This window comes from Halichoeres trimaculatus, unplaced genomic scaffold (assembly GCF_033239565.1).
Source record: "Halichoeres trimaculatus isolate MK-OKI-2021-1 unplaced genomic scaffold, fHalTri1.1 fHalTri1_scaffold_2, whole genome shotgun sequence".
Taxonomy (NCBI): domain Eukaryota; kingdom Metazoa; phylum Chordata; class Actinopteri; order Labriformes; family Labridae; genus Halichoeres; species Halichoeres trimaculatus.
This window is the reverse complement of record NW_027437180.1, coordinates 18,163,765-18,183,059: the sequence shown is the minus strand read 5'-3', so window position 1 is coordinate 18,183,059 and position 19,295 is coordinate 18,163,765. Positions and strand designations below refer to the sequence as shown.

The 19,295-nt window shown below is 40.3% G+C and overlaps 1 protein-coding gene across 1 annotated transcript; it reads left to right on the top strand.

The window, feature by feature from the left end:
* Positions 1 to 798: 798 nt before the first annotated feature.
* Positions 799 to 18,654, top strand: abcc10 (ATP-binding cassette, sub-family C (CFTR/MRP), member 10). The gene is made up of 22 exons (XM_074687232.1): positions 799 to 1,111; positions 1,602 to 1,818; positions 2,221 to 3,592; positions 4,160 to 4,387; positions 5,189 to 5,345; positions 5,738 to 5,895; positions 6,215 to 6,294; positions 7,052 to 7,223; positions 7,350 to 7,448; positions 7,750 to 7,939; positions 8,395 to 8,472; positions 8,705 to 8,893; positions 9,407 to 9,539; positions 9,899 to 10,091; positions 10,343 to 10,686; positions 11,229 to 11,398; positions 11,486 to 11,646; positions 12,641 to 12,894; positions 13,402 to 13,547; positions 14,217 to 14,314; positions 15,269 to 15,381; positions 16,297 to 18,654. Exons 2-22 carry the CDS (start codon positions 1,643 to 1,645, stop codon positions 16,439 to 16,441), a joined length of 4,656 nt encoding a protein of 1,551 aa, XP_074543333.1. The 5' UTR covers positions 799 to 1,111; positions 1,602 to 1,642; the 3' UTR covers positions 16,442 to 18,654.
* The last annotated feature ends 641 nt before the right edge of the window (positions 18,655 to 19,295 follow it).

Genomic DNA, 19,295 nt, shown 5'->3' with positions numbered 1-19,295 from the left:
GTGTGTGTGTGTGTGTGTGTGTGTGTGTGTGTGTGTGTGTGTGTTTTTGTGTATGTTTTTCATGATTCAAGATTAAAAAAAAAATGAAGTATCATCTAAGTATCATCATCCATGTATGGCTCACTTGGACATTTAGGGATGATTGAAGGCATCGTTATGGCACGAAGCACCTCCGGATCATTTAAATGCCTACTTTCCTCGTGCCTCCTCGATCTTTTCTTGTGCGTTTTATCACCGACAAATAGGCTTCTCTCTCAATCAATAGATGGATTACTTCCGTGTGAATTCTGTACTGTGTACACTACTTGCGTTGATATGGATAAATGCAGGCGGTTCACTGAAAGTCCGGGTCTCCAAGCCTGCCAGTGGAGTTTTATTGTGAAGGGCACAGCACTGTCGGGCTTCAAAGCCCCGCCCACTAACAAAATGAAATATTGAGTGGAATCATCATTTTTGTGTAAAAACGGTAAAAACAAAAAACGGGCCTTTTTTTGTCTTTTGCGTAAAATACAAAAACGAAAAAACAAGACATTTCCTGTTTTTTCGTTTTTGTACAAAACGGAAAAACAGCTTGATTTCTTGTTTCTGTTCGTGTCTTTTATACCCAGAAAACAGACGGGTAAAACGTACCTTGGTCGGTCTGTCATAAACATTAACTTTGATATAATAATGCTTCTTGAAATAAAAAAGTAAAAACAAGCTTAATAGTAGATTTATGTCGGGTTTTTTAAGCTACATTTTCAAAAATACGTTTTATTTTGAAAAGGCGCGGTTGCGTCATCAACAAGCGACAGAAATGATTCGCATTAGCTATGAACCGGCAAACACTAATATTATTTCATATGTAAAATGTTACTCTTATTATTTACGTTTAAGTTTTTTTTTATATTATTGAACCTCGTCAGTGTTCCCTGAAAACAACTAAGGATGCCGTTTTAACTAACGAAACAAGCTAATGGTTTGTGTAATGAGCTAACCAGTTAGCCTCGTTTGTTTACAATAATGAGCTGGTTCTGTCAGCCAGGAAAGTCAGTTCCGGTTTATAGCTTTCTTTTTACTGCTACAGAAGTACTCTCTAGACCACAGAGATGACGGGGGGAAAGCTACGAGTGTAAGTGTTTACCTGGAGTTTGCAGATATAGTGTCGTCATTTCTTGCCTATTGTTTTGCTGCGAAGAAACGGATTAATGTCGTGGGTCTATTGGTATTTTGAAACGGTCACTTTGGTTTGAAAGGCATTAGAGTCACTGCCCTATCTGTGAAATGTTTAGTTTTTATTGTTCTTTGCATTAGGGCAGTTTTTTTCCACATTTTTATCAGTCGGCCATGTGATTGTTTTCCATTCAATAGTATTATTATTATTTTTTTTTTGTTCTATGTCCTTTAAAGCGCTTATATGAATGAAAATTGCTCTGGAAATGAAACGTTCTTACTTAATCTATTTATGGTCCAGGTAACATGTAGATGTAAAATTACGACATGTCAAGACAGCAGAAACTGTATTGTACAAAATCACTGCAAGTGAGAAAGCGGTTGATGTCAATATTAAATGTATTTACACACAACCCCATCCCTGATTGTAATTATTTTCTGTTTTTCAGATATTTTTCAAAGTGATGGCATTAATATTGGATTAGAAGGGATGAGTAATTTCAGACCAGGAGAGCTACTTGCTGACCTCTGTCACGCAGACAGGCAGGATCCTTTCTTCGTGTGGCAGGATGGACACATCAACCCTTGTTTTAACCAACTGGTCCTTGGGGCTCTGCCCCATGCAGGGATGGCTGTTTTCAGTGCCTGTTATCTCAGCATGGCAAGGTAGGTCACACTCATCTTTTAGATATATAAGAGAAAAACAATAATGCTTCTGTGGCAGTGGTTCATCAAAATGTTATTCATGTATAGTGAGCAGGTGATTGTGGCAATTAGAATCCCGACAGGGCCCTGACGTGAAGTGATGGGGGTATCATCTACAACTATTTATTATTTATTACTATTCCTTAGTTTCCCTTCAGGAATGATAAAAGACATTCTATTCTATTCTATTCTATTCTATTCTATTCTATTCTATTCTATTCTATTCTATTTACCCCAAATCTTGACATTCCAGTGAAGGTAGGATCTGAATTCATTTTAGGGCAGCTTTCTGCAAATTCTGCTTCTATTTTGTCTGATAAAAACAGACCACTGCTTTTTACTGATAATTTTTCTGTTTTTTAGATGTGACCTCCTGCGGTCGTCTCCTCCCTGTGGTTGGACGCTCAGATTGGTGTCTGCTGTCCTGGCTACGCTGCTCTTCTCTACAGATATCATCCTAGTGAGTCTTCTCCAGCAGGCTGACATGTATGCGGACATCCTTGCTGACAGCAGTGCCATCCTAGCCTGGCTGGTCCACCTCCGTGTTATAACTGTGCTGCAGAAAACAGCGTACAAGAGAACTAGAGGCCCCACACTGCCACTGCTGCTGGTGCTCCTAACTGTCCCAAACCTGGTTTTCACTTTAATCCTTTACTGTGATGATCACGAATATTTGAACCTCAAAGATCCTCTTAGATTTGCTCGTTTTGTCCTTGCCTCAGCCCGGACGCTCCCACTTCTGGTTTATCTAGTTGCCTTTGCATTCCCCTGTGTCAGTGACGCTGGATATACTTTGTACATAAACACTTTGGATGGATCCCCACTTGTTACAGAGAGAGACCAGCCGGATACAGGTGAGATGGTGGCTGAAGACGGGAGCGGCTGCCTGTCTCGACTCTTCTATCTGTGGCTGACTCCTCTGCTCAGACGAGGGCAGCGAGGGGAGCTGGACAGACCTTCTGATGTGTATCACCTACCTCGGAAACTTCGGACTAGTGTGGTGTGTCGATACTTCCATCAGTGCTGGGAGTCCTGCAGAAGAGGGGAGGCTGTCAATGAGGGACAGGATCAGTGGCCCAGACCCGTCAGCAGGAACCTCCTGGGTGGCACCTGGAGCTCTCACTACCAGGAGGAGCCTCTGGAGCTGGAGGGGGATGTAGGATTGCTGAGGGTGCTGCACAAAGCATTTGGGCTGCGTTACTACATCCTGGGTGTTCTTAAGGTGAGTGTGAACATGCTGAGCTTCGCCGGACCCCTCCTCCTCAGCAGCCTGGTGAACTTCATGGAGAACGACGGAGCTCCAGTCAGCCAGGGTGTCTGGTGTGCTCTGGGGCTCTTTGCCTCCACTCTTCTGGCTTCCATCTTTAGAAATATCTTCGTATTCGAGGTGTCCAAAGTGGCGCTGTCGGCCCGGGCCACTCTGGTGTCAGCCATCTATGGCAAAGCCCTGCGAGTTAGCAGCAGCAGCCTCGCTGGCTTCACTCTTGGCGAGGTGGTGAACTTAATGAGCACAGACACAGACCGTGTTGTCAACTTTTTTAATAGCTTCCATGAACTTTGGAGCATGCCTTTCCGCTTCAGCATCACCCTCTACCTGCTGTACCTGCAGGTGGATGTGGCTTTTCTAGGAGGGCTGTGTGTGGCGCTTCTGCTGGTACCTTTCAACAAATTCCTCGCTTCCTGTATCCTCCGTAACAACAAAGACATGCTCAGGCACAAGGACAGCAGAGTTAAAGTAAGAACTTTATCGTTAATCAACAATCTGCAAATATGTTAATAGATCCAAAACTAGGTACACAGATCTTCGTATGCAAGTCTTCAAGCATAGACCAATTTGTAAAAGCATACAATTGCATTACGTCTAAAAGTATGTTTAGTTATTATTTGACTCAATTAATCCATTTATGTATTAATATTTTGTCTTTTCTTTCTTAATTTGCATAAATAACTTGCTCCAGGCTTATATGCTAACTGAGGAAGTGTTAACTTGTTTGTACAACGGATAGCTGGAATCAAATGACAGACAAAGGTTTCTACATTTTAACAAATAATCTGACCTAACTCACTTTCCTCAAAAAGATATCTTTTTAATTCAAGTTTAATTTTTGTGACATCAGCCTGAGAAGTCCAGTTTTATTCCTGCTATACGAATGTTGACAATTCAGATTTTTATAACCTGGTCAAAACGCCAACAGAAGACTTCATCCAATAATTCACATTTCTGGGTGGTCCTCAGATCCTCATCATGCTCTATTTGCTCAAAAATTGTGTAAATCCTCTTTTTGTTACTTCTGTCTTCCAGTTAATGACAGAGATCCTCTTTGGGATTCGGGTCATCAAGTTCTACAACTGGGAGCCTCACTTCACTCAAAAGGTCTCAGACAGTCGAAAAAAGGAGCTGTCCCACCTCAAAGCCATCAAATATCTGGATGCATTGTGTGTTTACACCTGGGCCGCTCTGCCTGTTGTCATCTCCATCCTCACCTTCGTCACCTACGTGCTGCTCGGACACCAGCTGACTGCACCTAAGGTGAGGGAGGGCTGATTTAAAATGTTTTCATATCAAACTGTAATAATCTATAACTGTAATGATGCGATTAGTTAGCTGAAAGAAAATAGTTGTTTTGTTTTTGTTTAACTTGTTTTTTTTTTATATCACATTAATTTATTTTTAGATAATTATGCTGCTGTTAATTGAATATATAGTTGAGGTCAATTGGCTAACAACTCCCCCTGACTGAAATTGTTACTCCATATTAAGACAGTCATTTTCATTTATTTTATCGTCTTCAAAGAAAGGAGTTAACGTTTATTGTTCATATGAACTGCATATTTGGGAAAAGAGGCCCATAACTACACTCTGTGATAAAGACACAAAAACTAACAGCAAAGCAAATAAAAAACAACCACACATAGACGCACAAAAACACATGCATGAAAATTTGCAGAAACATGTATCAGCACCCACAAAAGTGAAATCCCAACAAGAAGCCTTCTGAGGTTTTATCCCAATGAAGTTCAAGTTTGGTATGTGGATTAAAGAAACATCAGTGGTTGAAAGCTACAAAACCCTTTAGTGTTTTCACTGTGGCACTTGGTGAAGGTCAGAATTTGATTTTTTTTTGGTGATTTGCTAAAAACAACAACAACTTTTTTCAAATTTTGAACTGAAGATTTACAAATTTCTGTTCTTTCATTTTGTAGTATTTAAAAAAAATGAATAGGTGAAATCAGTTCGTATTCCTCGGCTCTCCATTGAATTAATACAGAAAGATGGATTTTCAAAAGCATTTTTTAAATACATGTTTGATGGCTCCTTCTCTTCCTGCAGGTGTTCACCACACTGGCTCTGGTGGGAATGTTGATCATCCCGCTCAACTCTTTCCCCTGGGTCCTCAATGGTATCCTGGAGGCCAAAGTGTCTCTGGAGCGAATCCAGCGCTTCTTCCAACTCACCAACCAGGATCTGCAGGCGTACTACGCCCTGGGTAGGCTGCTGCTTTTATGTTTGTTTTCCAGATAAATCAACAAGTCAAAGTAGGTCAAAGGATTTATTTATCCTTTCGTTGGGCTCTGTAAAGGTTTCATTGCAATTGCTGCAGGCATCAAAAATTAAAGCGAGATATGAAGTTAAAATAAATACATGTCCAGTTTTTCTGACCTCCATACAAAGATGGCTGAGGCTGCTGTACCAAGTGTCCATCCTACCAGCTCATCCCACTCACAGACTTGTGCTTATCACTGGGTGCAGTTTGGGGTTCAGCGTCTTGCCCAAGGACACTTTAACATGTGGACATGGGAGCAGATGTTATAGTTATGATTTCTATTGGTATCCATGTATATTTCCATTCTGCTGAAACTTGTCTATATTTTGTCCCAGTGACTCCTGAAGACAGTCAGACGTCCATCTTGTTGAGCCAGGGGAGATTTTCTTGGCAGGGACCTGATGCTCTGAACCAAAACAACAGTAGAGAGAGTGAAAGTGGACCTGCTAAAGGAAGTCTGGTGCTGCACAGCCTGAATCTACACATAACAAAGGTTAGAGCCCTCTGTTAACACATTATTTATATGGAAACATGTTATTATTATTACTGCAGAACTTTTTTGTTTTATTTATTTCATCATTAGATTATAAAGAAAAATAGAAGCAGCATACAGACAATAAAAGAGATGAGTGTGGTAAAAACATGTACTTGGTTTAAACTGACTGAGAATAAACACTGCATCAAAACACTAAAACCCCAAATGTTCACTTTTGGTGTGATCAAGTCCAATGAAATGACCAAGATTAAAGTCAAAGATCTTTGTTCTGCTCTGATTCAAACACAGCACTTTACAATACCCCTGTCTTCTTCAGGGCTCCCTGGTTGTGGTGGTGGGTAAGGTTGGCTGTGGGAAGAGTTCGTTACTGTCTGCCCTCACTGGAGAACTCAACAGGTACAACACCTGAGTGTCTGTTTAAAGTGCTTAAGGTCAGGTTTAACTGAGGGTTTGTTTGATTTGTGGAGTTTTTAAAGTAATTTTAACACTTGAGAATAAAAAAAATGCTTCAAAACAAAATGAAAGAATGAAAATGGTGATGTGGACTGCAACAGCTTAAATGATTAAAAAATGTATAAGGAAAATTACTGAGTCGAGTTAAAATTGAATGAAGCACAGAAAATAAAACTATTGTGTAGTTAACGAAGGGCCTGATTGGAAAGACAAGTCTCTGAGAGCTCTCTGTTTAGCATCCAAAGGCAGGGCGCTCTGGAAAGTTGGGCCATGGATGCAGAAAGTTCTTGGTTTTGGGTGTGCGTGGGTCATATTAGGAATCTTAAAATAGAAGCATGGCAGCATCATCGATCTGAGTAGACCATAAAGTGAAAGATCTAGGCCAGTCAGAGCAGATTTTGTGAGACTTCACCAACAATCTTTTCCCTTTTTTCCTGGGAGATTTAAACCTAAACAGAAGTTCTTCAAGATCTTATGGTAATAATTACTTGTTATTATTTTTGTAAAATCTTAACAGTAGGAAGAGAGGGATGGACAGAAAGATGATGATTGAAAAAGAGAACATTTGAACACTATTTAAGAACAATGAAAGTTTTTTTGACTCAAAAAAATTTGCCATAAGAGATTTGGATTTTCTACTTTGATGAGATTAAACATTTTGAGATTCTGAGGTCTCAAAGTCATCCTCCTGTCCGTGCAGGCTGAGTGGAGTGGTGTATGTAGCAGACAGAGAGGCTGGTTTTGGTTTGGCGTCTCAGGAGTCGTGGATCCAGCATGCATCAGTACGGGACAACATCTTGTTTGGCAAAGTTTATGACCACACCCTGTACCAGGCGGTGATTGAAGCCTGCGCTCTGTCAGACGACCTCAACGTAAGATTCCTACACCCTTTACATTCTTCAGCTAGCTGTATTTTTTTATCCATCACCCCAAAATTTGTTATTTTTTTGACTGAAGCCTCTTCCAGTCCTTTGCAAACTTGTAAAATTTCTCTTCAGGTTTTGCCGAATGGAGATAAGACAGAAGTTGGAGAGAATGGAGTGACTCTGAGCGGGGGACAGAAGGCTCGACTGGCCCTTGCCAGAGCTGTTTACATGGTGAGTCCTATGTTCAAATCTGCCATCTGCTCCAAGTGCTTGAATATGAAAGTGGTTTTACAGAAGAACTAATTAAACCACTTTGCATTTCTTAAATGCTACATCGTTGCATTGGTTTTTAATACAAAAATATTCAATATTTTAAACATTTGCATCTAGTATTTTTTTAATTTTCATAAAATGTTTGCGGTTTCTGAGAAGCCAAGTTCTCAGTTTGCTTTGGAATCAGAAAGAAAGGATACAACAATCAACCAGTGCATTTCATCGTATTTCCTTTTCCATTAAACTCTTTCTCCCTCAGGACAAAGACATCTACCTTCTGGACGACCCGTTGGCAGCGGTTGACACCGATGTGGCCGAGCACCTCATGAAGAAATGCATCATGGACCTCCTGAGGGGGAAGACCAGAATCCTTTGCACACATCGCATCGAGTTTGTGGACAAAGCTGATGTTGTGGTCTTCATGGAGAATGGGTCCATCGTCAAAACAGGTCGAAACAAAACCTGATGAAATATTTCTTGCAAAATTTCAACTTTTAGTTCACACACCCATACACAGTATTTATTGAGTGTCAAAAACTCTTGTAAGGTTTAGTCAGCCCAATCCGGGAGATTTAAGGCTTTGATTTGATAACGAGAAATCTCTCTGAAAACTGTTAACACCTCATCTTGATAACTACATCTAAACTTTAAATTCTGTGAGGTTAAACTGCTTAACTAAAGATAACAAGATGATAAACTGAAACACTTTAAGAACATTAACCCACTGTTTTTTTGGATACTAAAATTCAGATATTATTAATGAGTACAACAAAGCTTCATCTTCCAGCTGGCTTAAAATCAAAAATAGAAAAACATAATCAGGACCTTCTTTGAACACCTTCATTCCACCTGAATCTGAAGAATTAAATATATTAGATCCATACTTTTCTTTTGCTTTTAACAGGCACTCCAGCAGAAATCCTTCCTTTAATTGAGGCAGTGCCAAAAAAACGGAAGAATGACCACAACATAAAGGAGAAAGGTACGTTCATTTGAAAATAGTGTTGCTTTAAAAGAGGAGATGATGCTCTGACACTGCACTGACTCCAAGGTCACAGCCAAACAGCAGTGATCCCATAAAAACCATTTCGTAGTTGCTCATCCAGTGACAGCTTTGTCTCAGTCTCATGTGTGTTTGTTCGATTAAGTTTGTTCAGACTGAAGTGGATGTTTTAGAAGTCTCATTATTTTTACTCTTTCTTGGTTTTAACCAGATGGCGTGGAGCAGGAGGAAGAGGAGCAGAGTTCATCCCCTGATCTATGTTTGGACGATGACCCTGACCTGTCGGGGGCGGAGCAGAAGCAGGTGGGCGGGTTGGCGTGGAGAGTTTACAGGACCTACTGGGTTGCTGTGGGCGGAGTGCTGGCATCTTCCATCCTGATGTCTCTGCTCCTCATGCAAGGTTTGGATCGACCACTTGAAGATTTTCTTTCACTGTCACATTAAACACTTCCTCTTAGATGCCGCTTGATGAAAATGAGGCTGAAAATATAGGTTGACTTTTCTTGTACAAACTTCTTTAAAACTTTCTGAACTCTGACTTAGTAGCCAGTCTGGAAAACAAGGGAAAAATAAAATTTACAGTCGTAGAAAATTAAGGTCATGTTTGAATTTTCAGAATTTTGTCATTAATCTGAGAATTGTACGAAAAAAGACAAAAGTTTCACTTCAAAGTTGTAATTCTGATTTTTTTTTCAATGGGGCGTTACTGACCAAAAAAATCCAAACAGTAGCTCTACTGCATATGTGTTTTTAGATGCAAATTCTATGGAATAAAAGCTTTGAAAGTTATTTTTACTACCTCTTAATTCACTGGGGTCTGAAAGTTGCTCTTTAAAAGCATCAAAAATCAAATTTTAAATTGACTGAGTTTATTTTATCTTTAATATTTGTACTTATTTCTTCTGTGAATCAGCCTCCAAGAACGTCTCTGACTGGTGGTTATCTCACTGGATATCAGAACTGAAAAACAACGGCTCTGCTTCAGCGAACGGCTCTGCCTCAGACGCTCTCAGCTCACCTCACCTGCTGCTCTTCTCAGGGACAATGTAAGACATCTGTTCCAACTGTTCAAGCTTTCTGTACAGGATGCTGTGATGGATGTTGTTATTATCACCAGTAATAAACCAAAGTGTGGGATGAAAAACTGCATAATGTTCGAAGTTTGCAGGTGAAAAATACCAAAATTATGAATTTATGTCTCCATAACCCACAGCACAGCACTTAAGCAAGAATTGCTCCAACTTGTGTTTTCTCTTGTGCTGAGGAAAGTAGGATTAATCCCTGTAGAAAAAGTCTTTCTTTTACTGAAGTTTACCAGCAAAATTGAAAATGTGACTTTAAGAAGAAAGCTTCTCATCAAACCGGATACAGATATCTAAAAGAAATCTCCTCTCTGCACATCCAGGTCTCCTCTGTCCTCTGTCCAAACTTTCCCTCCAAGCAACTTGAGCTCTGATGTGAAGTTTTACCTGATGGTGTACGGCTCCATCGCCGCAGCGAACACTGTTTTCACAGCGCTCCGAGCTTTCCTCTTTGCATATGGAGCCATCTGTGCTGCCCAGACCATCCACAACAGACTGCTGGACCGGGTCCTCAAGGTGGGTCATCTGAGCTCTGAGTCCTCTCACTCAAATCCATGGCTCCTCAGGCTTATACTGAGAGCCAAGCTGAGCAGACTGAGCGTGTGTTGTGTTTGGCAGCAGCTGAAGCAGCAGATGAAGGCAGAAATAATGCTCGTATTAACTCCACAGCAGGTGATGGGAGGAGTGAGGCTAAGGAAGGTGATCAGAGTGATTCATTTTTCTCAGATGTACCTTCTTGTATTGATCATGTTTTCCCTTCTCTTCAGGCCACAGTGACCTTCTTTGACACCACCCCGATGGGCCGTGTCCTGAACCGCTTCTCCTCAGACCTGTACAGCGTTGACGACAGCCTGCCTTTCATCCTGAACATCCTGCTGGCCAACGTCTTCGGCCTGCTTGGGATGCTGGTGGTGATTAGTTACGGCCTCCCCTGGGTTCTCGTTCCTCTGCTGCCCCTTGCTCTGCTCTACTACCTAACGCAGCACTACTACAGACACACCTCCCGTGAGCTGAAGCGTCTGTGCAGCCTCACGCTGTCGCCCGTCTACTCACACTTCTCTGAGACGCTGACGGGGCTCGGGACCATAAGGGCAAGCGGCAGCTCAGCCAGGTCACAAAGTTTTTTGTTTTTTTTTCAGTCAGGATTAAAACAGCTACCTTTTTCTACAACTATTATTATAAACACAACAATCTGCTGAGGTACATTCTCAGAAACTTCTTTTTATCCCTTAAATCTTGTTTTTAAACTTTTGATTCAAAGACCTCCTAAAGGAGATCTTTTACTGTGGAGCATGGTGACAGTTTGGCTCAATTTTTAAATCCAGTTGGATTTCTATCCTGCATTTCCTTATTAATTAGATCAAACATACATTCAGGAGAACATGTTTCTCTGGTGGAGAATCTGCCTCTGAATTAATGAATTAGAGACACAAATAAAAACAAATAGCACTTTAAAAAAAGTTTTTTTAGACAGACTTTATCTATCCTTAGTTTATTTAAGTTTTGGGAGCCTGTTGATTCAGGTTGTTCATTTAGTCATTTCTAAGAAGCTGTATGTACCTTGTCAATCATTTCACTGTATGTTTAGTGTTAGGTCTTGCAGCTGAGTCAGGGTGCCGGTGAATTTAAAGGTCTTGGTTTTTGTTGTTCCAGGTTTAAGGAGGAGAACGCGCGGCGCCTGGAGCAGAACCAGCGCTGCCTGTTCCTCAGCAACGCTGCCATGCAGTGGCTGCACATCCGCCTGCAGCTGATTGGTGTTGCAGTGGTGACAGGTCTGGCGGTGATTGCTGTCATCCAGCATCAGTACAAGTCAGTGGATCCAGGTGAGGCCACAGACGGGTTTAGTGACAGTTTATAGACCTTACTGAAAGGTCAGTGTCACCTGACCTGTGTGTGGTTGTCTCTGCCAGGTCTCGTGGGTCTGTCTCTGTCCTACGCCCTGTCCCTCACCATGCTGCTGTCTGGCCTCATCTTAAGCTTCACTCAGACTGAGATGCAGCTGGTGAGTGTGGAGAGGACAGAGGAGTACTCCACTGGTCTTCCCAGCGAGCCTCAGCAGCAGAACACACAGGTGAGACCAGCTAAGATGTCACAAACTGATGCTGATAGTTTAACAACTGCAACTGGAGAGAAGCTGAACCAGAGTCAAGAGATGACGCTGACTGATTTAACCTCAATTTACATCAATCCTCTTTTCTGTTCTCTGTTTTTATTTCAATGAATTCAGACTAAGTTTAATTTTGAGTATGGAGCATGGACTGTATAAAACATGGACGTAGCCTCCGCAATGTCACCTGTCTGTTCCTGAAACTGTGAAATGAAGCCAATCCACGGACGCAGCCACATTGCCTGTCATGTGACCTGAGCTGTGTCTCTGATTGGACAATCAAACAATCCTGATAACTTCTAAACCTTGGAGTTAGAAAAAAAAAACACTCACCATACAGTGTGTTGATAGTGAAATCAATGTTTTAGACCCAAGCCATCTTTTGAACCAGGCTATAAATATGCTTTTTAATGCCGTAAAAGTCTGTTTTTATGGCTGGGTATGTACATGACTTCTGGTCTTTCTGCAGCCAGCCTCAAACACAGACTTTTTTTATGCACTGCTCTGAGACCCAATGTGTCTGATTTTTTTTCTAAATTGTGCAGGTGAAATAAGCCAAAAGATCAGTGAGCTCCTTTGAGTGTAAAGTTTATTGTAGTGGCTGAAAATTTAAGCAAGCAAATGAAAGTACTCAAAAATGCTCCAGATGGATTTAGCCCTGAAAAAGTGACTTTTTTCTGTCTACTTCGATGCTATTGTCCTCTTACGTTCCCCAGGAGTTACTCACATGTAAAAACATAAAGCAGAATTATTTGATAACATTCAGCCATCAGACTCCCTTGCTTCAGTGCTCCTAATCTTGTCAGGGAAAAGGAAGATAGACCATTAACGGTAAAAAGGACTGAAAACTTTGTACTGAGGATTTTGATTTTAAGCTCTTTTTTTCCTCTTGTGATGTCGTGACTCATGTTGCTATTGTTTCTTCACTTTCTTCACTCCACTCTCTCTGATTGAACAGCTGTCCCCCACGTGGCCCGAGAAGGGCTTGTTGGAGTTTTGTGATGTGGTCTTGGCGTACAGGGAAGGTCTTCCTAACGCTCTGGATGGAGTGAGCCTGGTGGTGCGACCTGGGGAGAAGGTGGGCATCGTGGGACGCACCGGCTCTGGAAAGTCTACCCTGTTCTTGGCCCTGTTCAGGATGGTGGAGCTGAACCAGGGCCAGATTCTTCTGGATGGACTGGACATCAGTGCTGTGGGCCTGGCTCAGCTCAGGTGGGTCAGTCCACACAGTCTGATAGATGCAGATGGAAAAATGTTCAGATTAGGCTATTTTGTAGTAGTTTGTCAAATTTAATTACAATTATTACAAGGTGTTCTGACTGCTTTGACTGCTGCTGATATTGTGACCATAAAATAGGAAGATTTTCTGGTAATTTTTTAAAATCTTAGATCAAGAAATGTTACAAAATTCCCTGGAATTTTACTAAAATTGAGCACTAACGGGTGTCTGAAGGCTAAAAATTGAACAGTGATGAAAATGCTAAAAACAGACTGAAACAATTCTTACAGAGTTATTCAAAGAGACAAAACTTAAGGACTAGACTTGAAAAGACATTAGTTGAAACGAACCTGAATTTTCCACCCTGAGCAGATGTCCTGTATGAGTCTAAAGCATCAAAGTCATATCTGACAGTCGATGAGTTTTCCTTTGTAATATCTACTGTTTGATTTAATGTTCACTGTTTGATCATCTTTTTGTTGTGATGGCACCCTCTACAGGTCCAGGTTGGCCATCATTCCTCAGGACCCCTTCCTCTTCAGTGGGACCATCAGGGAGAATCTGGACCCATGTGGGCGGCACCCAGACCTGCAGCTGCTGGAGGTCCTGGACCAGTGTCACCTGAGCTCTGTGGTCCAGAGGTTAGGTGAGACAGTGGGAAGAGAGTGGTGTACAAAAAAAATAACGAGGAAGTTTCATCTCAGATGACTGTGAAATACGAGCAGCATGATTGATGCTTGTAACCCTGAGGTGTGTCTGTTTTAGGTTAAATCCACCTGACTGACTTGAATTCCTCCACCCTCTTTTCATTCCTGTGCTGTCATAATCACCAGATACCTCAGGAGATGAATACTAAATATTCTATTTACAAGCCTGAATTATTAAGTCGTAACATTTGAAGATCCAGAAGTATAATTTGACCTGAGTTAAATGTCATCACTTTGTTGATCATCTATTTTGTAAAGGCTGGAGCATTTCTACAGATGGCCTAAAGAGTATTTCACATAAAGTGAGGTCAAAAGTGATATCTACAAGAGGTTTTACACTGTTTTGTTCACATTTTTCTGCTTTTAACTTTTTTTTTGTTTTTGAAGGTTCTCAAATTATTCTCCTGAATTGATTCAGTCAAGATAAACAAGAGGTGATTATTGGAGTGAAAACGTCCTATCTGATGCTTTTTTGTGTTTACTGTGTGTGTGTGTGTGTGTGTGTGTGTGTGTGTGTGTGTGTGTGTGTGTGTGTGTGTGTGTGTGTGTGTGTGTGTGTGTGTGTGTGTGTGTGTGTGTGTGTGTGTGTGTTTGTTTGTTTGTTTCAGGTGGTCTGGATGCTGAGGTTGGAGAAAGAGGGAAGCCCTTCTCTGTGGGTCAGAGACAGCTCATGTGTCTTGCCAGAGCTCTGCTGACTCAGGCAAAGGTGAGACCTCGCCTGTTCTTTCTAACTCTGACCCCGGCATGGATCGGCCAATCACAGCTCCACGATGCAGATCAGATTATTAGATTTAATATATTGAATTTTTCACATGCTTTTTTCCAACATGGAAATAGTTTTCAGTTTCTAATATTTTGATCTGCTCCCCCACTCAAACTGATTGATTAATTCACATTTCATCCTTCATTTTATGATTAAAACATTTGAAGATTGTGTTTGTTTTCTTTGTTGCTCCTTCTTTCCTAATAAAGGGCTTACTATTTAATTTTCCCTGTCAAAAAGCTCTTAAACTGTCATCAAAGTTGAGTTTTGAGTCCAGCTGAAGTTCTTCTCTGAATGTGACGGTGCTGCAGCAGTAAAAACTGTTCACATCATCAAGAACATAAAACAGTCCTACTAAAGCTGCATGCTGGGAAAATAAAAAATTCTACCAAGTGATGACAAAATGCAGACAATGGAAAACTCTCTCCTTTGATTTAAGCAACCACTGCTTTCATAAATACACTGAATGTCCAATGCTGAAAAAACATAACCACTAAATAGAAAATTCTTGGTCAGATTCCACTGAACAGATTTTAACTTAATGTTCTGACACACCCGTTCCTTTTCTGTTGTTATTACTGGGTGTGATTTCTTTTTCAAACACACAAGAAGCTGAATCTAATGACCTGTTTAAATGTGCTGAGGCTGTGATAACCACACCACACTTCCAATATATTCCAGTGTACATGAGCACAAAAAACAAACTATAAACTGTCGCTTCATTGTTTCTGCCTGTCCTGCTGACTAATCATGACTGAAATATTGCTATTTATCCTCAAATAACCCTTCAATCCGCTGACGTCTTACCACTGCTCTCACATATTCCTGTGTGGCCGTTATCAAAACAAAACAAGAACTTTGTGATATAAAGCATCACATTTGTTTCTGTTCATGCAGGTTTTGTGTATCGATGAAGCCACAGCCAGCGTGGATCAGAAGACCGACAAACTGCTGCAGCAGACCATCAGAGAGACGTTTAAAGACAAGACAGTTCTCACTATTGCGCACAGGTAACAGATGTGCTTGTGCTTATGTAAGAGCTGGAGTGATCCATTGAGATAAAAAAAAACTTTATGTGGACCCAAAGTATGCTATCCAAGCAAAAGTGTCAGCACTCACAATAACTTTAATAAGGCTCAATGTTAGAGATCGACAGCAGGTTTAAGACGCAAGTTTCAGCCCTGAGGCTTTTCTCACCGTTTCCACCTGCTGGATGGGTGTGACCTGTTTATAAGCTGGTGGCACCAAAAAAAAAAAAAAAACCCACTGAAACACATAAATAAAAACTGCAACTGTCAAGTAGACAAGACACAATGCGAAGAAAATCAACAACCAAATGAAAACTTATACAGTCTGTTAACTTGAAAAAGAGACCCAGAAAAACTGACGCTTGCCTAAAAAGATGCTGTCGCCAGAGATTTTTCTTTGTAGACTTAAGACTTATCTCATAACTCCTCTTCTTAAAACTCTGCACTGAATTCATGTCTTTTATAAATAAGTTTAAAGTTCTTCTACTTGTTTTGAAAGCCCTTCACAGCCTTATCCCTTCTTACATTGCAGATCTTATTTTATTTCAGATCACTGCAATGCTCATCTTGTCTCCTTCTCCAGAGAGCTTTCTGGTTTTGTGCCTCATAACTCTCTAATTCTCTGCCACAGGACATCAACACTCAATACCCATGAATTTCAACATGCAAACAGCTTGACCAACAGCGTTACAACACTGATTGATACCAGGCGACTTCTCATTATTGTTTCTAATGTTATTTTGTGCTCTGAGATACAAGCTCCAAGTTCTTGCTTTGTTTTGCTGACACAGCTTAAACCATGGGGACACTTCATGCAAATGTCAAGAAAAAATTCATTCTTATTTCTTTAATTATTTTCAAAATGTTCCTTCTTTCTCTCTCTGTTTGTGTCTCCAGAATCAACACCATCATGGACTGTGATAGAGTGCTGGTGATGCATGCTGGGAAGGTGGTGGAGTTCGACACCCCAGCTGCTCTCTGTGAAACCGACCACTCCATCTTCCAGAGGCTGGTCGGTCAGAGAGGGAGTCGAGATGACTGAAATGACTCTGAAGGGAGGGAACTTTCCTCAAAAGGACAGATTTATTTTTATATTTTTATCTTGGGGAAGTTTGCTGCTACTTTTTCTCACCGTCCTGCAGGACTTTTACAGGTTTAAAAAGAAAATATTTCTACTGTTGAGCCCAGGAGGCTGTGAATGCTGCTGAAAGAAAGCTGGACGAGATGAGATGACTGGAAACTTAACTTAAACACGTACAGTACAAGATCTGCAAAGATGTGGGGTATTCATTGTCTACAGGTGAAGCCAAAACTTACAAAAACAAACAAAAGTTACTCACAGGAGCTTTAAATTGAAAGTTCTTTTCTGCAAACAAACATCTTATTTAGTATTACAAACAAGCAGACAACCCTTTGTAGGACTCACTTAACTCACTCAGTGCATCAGCATTTTACATTTTTTTGTCTGATTGACATTTTCCTGAAAGAGGAAGTAGTTACACAAAGGTTTGTACATTTTAGAAGGAATAGAAAATAAATTATTTATTACCAAAACATTCAGAGGACCATTGGTCTATTTTTCTTATATTTTCACCAACGTTTATGCATCTTTGAAGTTAAGGGAAACAAACGCTATCAGTACCTTAAAAGAGTTACAACAGTGACACAAACACTGGTTAAAGAAAACCTGGTTAAAGTGTATTTGAAGTCCTCCTTTAGGTACAACACACAGTAAGAAGCAGGAGACAGAGAGTGTGTTGGTGCTCTATGTTTGTAATGATATGTACAAAGGGAGTTTGAACTGATTTAACCTAACATCTTGTTTAAGTTAAGGAGTGGAATGGCGGTGTATGAAGAACTTAATGTGTCTTTAAGCTTTAGTGGTCTGGGAGGGCGGCAGGTTCTGAAGTGAGCACTTAAAGGAAAGGTCTAAAACTGTGACCTCTGTCAGGCAGGTCAAACAGATAAACCACATCTATCATTTTATTCTTTGGTAAAGCTTGAGGGGAGTTTTCCCACTGAGAAGTCAGTGCCAGTGAGTGAAAACAGTCAGAGGTAACTCAGCAGTCGTCTTTGACCCTTAGCTTTTATTGTAAACAGGAAGTATTGATTGAAGGACTGAAAATCACACTGTCTTGTTTAAATGGGTCAGTAATCTGTAGGATAGAGCTAGCATCTTGTCATGACAGTTATCAGACAGGTTTTATGTGCTGATACATTTAGATATTTGTGGTTTGATTGAAGATCTCTTACTCCAGTTTTATAATCTACACGTGTGTTGGTTAGAAGCTCTATGAAAGGCCTGTAAACACACATTGTTTAATCTGAAAGTAGTTATTTTGAGGACATGGTTGTCAGATTTCAGTCATGGCTCAGAGGATTCTATAAATCTACAGCAAACCTTCACAATTTTGATGAGCCTCACACTGATGCTTCCAAAAACATGCTTTTCAGATTATCAGATCACTAAAGTTGTAAAGTTCCATTAAGCAGACGCTTTTGTCCAAAGCGACGTACAACAACTGTTGATGTAAGTGTGTACCTGCATTGTTTGTCTTTATGTGTTATCCCATGTGTGAATAAGCCCGTGTAGAATAAGCAAAAAAGATAATTCAAGGATGGATGTAAGGGCTTGAAGTTGAATGAAGAACACAATTTAATGCAGCTGGATTTAAACAATTTAATATATTATCCAATTAACTACAGAGGGTCGTTGTTTTTGTCTGAATCAGGACAAACTGAGTGCTGGGTGTTTCTCAGGGAATGATTTTGGCCCCCATGTTATTGTGCCATGAAGTTAATCGATGATATTGATTTTTTTAACTGTGATGCAATCAAACCACTCTGATACAATGTTAAAAATTTAAATGTAGAAAAAAAACAGCCTTTGCTTGTATATTGGCAGTGAATAAATACCCATTATGGTTTCTTGTTATCTAATTTTCAGAGGGTGTTTTTAATTTATTAGCATTTATCAAAAGTATCACAGCATCTCAATAAGTTTTTCCTAGAGTATTTCAGGAAACACAATCAGTTTTTGGTCCTGTGTTGAAATAAAGGGTTGAAAGTCTGTTTATGTTCTGTTTTACGTGATGTAAAATTGGACAAAGCCTCTCTAAGAAATCCAGCTGTGTGCAACATGATGGAATGTGATTTATCATCATTAAAAAAATATTTTGGGCGGAGTTTTTTTTTTATTATCTTTTGTGTTGTTTTCATTGTCTATTAAGTACTTTATGATCAAATCCTTGGTTATTAGTAGTGAACAATAAATCGGTTTCTTTCATAATAAAATCTGTCACGTGTGTTTTTTCACCAGGGAACAGAGTCTCTCTTATATAACCTCAGAGTCCGTCTGCAGCCACAGTTGTACCTGTTCAGGTATCATTACGTAACCATGTCACTGAACTCTCTTCTTTCCATCCAGGTTCACACAGACAGCTCTCTTGACTGTAATCAGAGTGACTCACACAGTGAACGCCTGCCGCTCCCTTGGCACAGGTAGGCATTTTTCACACGTTAGTAAACGCAGCGTGTTGTCAGGGGGGGTTGTCTAGGATTGGGCTCTTAACACTTTGCTGGTTCTTCATAGTCCAGGTTTTCAATTCAAGGCTGGATATTTTTGAGATGTTTGTGTGTTTTTAGAAATTAATCTGTTCATACATGTGATCCAACTTTTGTTTATCAAGCACTTTTTCAAACTCCAAGTAATAAGGCAGAGGAAAGTTTTGAATTCATCATATGTCAAACAAATAAATTCAGTATAGGGACAATAATGTACAAATTTAAAACCCACAAAAGAAACTTTTATATAAACCTTGAAGGGAAATCAGGACTCAGTTTGTAGGAAGGAAGGCGGGTCTGAGACTCAAGTTGTGTAGTCTGCTGTTGTTTGT

Excerpts from the sequence above, each read along its gene's own strand:
- abcc10 (XM_074687232.1), top strand. The coding sequence starts at position 1,643 with ATGAGTAATTTCAGACCAGGAGAGCTACTTGCTGACCTCTGTCACGCA. Across the intron at positions 8,473-8,704 it reads CCACAACATAAAGGAGAAAG|ATGGCGTGGAGCAGGAGGAA; the intron begins GTACGTTCATTT and ends GGTTTTAACCAG. Across the intron at positions 14,315-15,268 it reads CTCTGCTGACTCAGGCAAAG|GTTTTGTGTATCGATGAAGC; the intron begins GTGAGACCTCGC and ends CTGTTCATGCAG.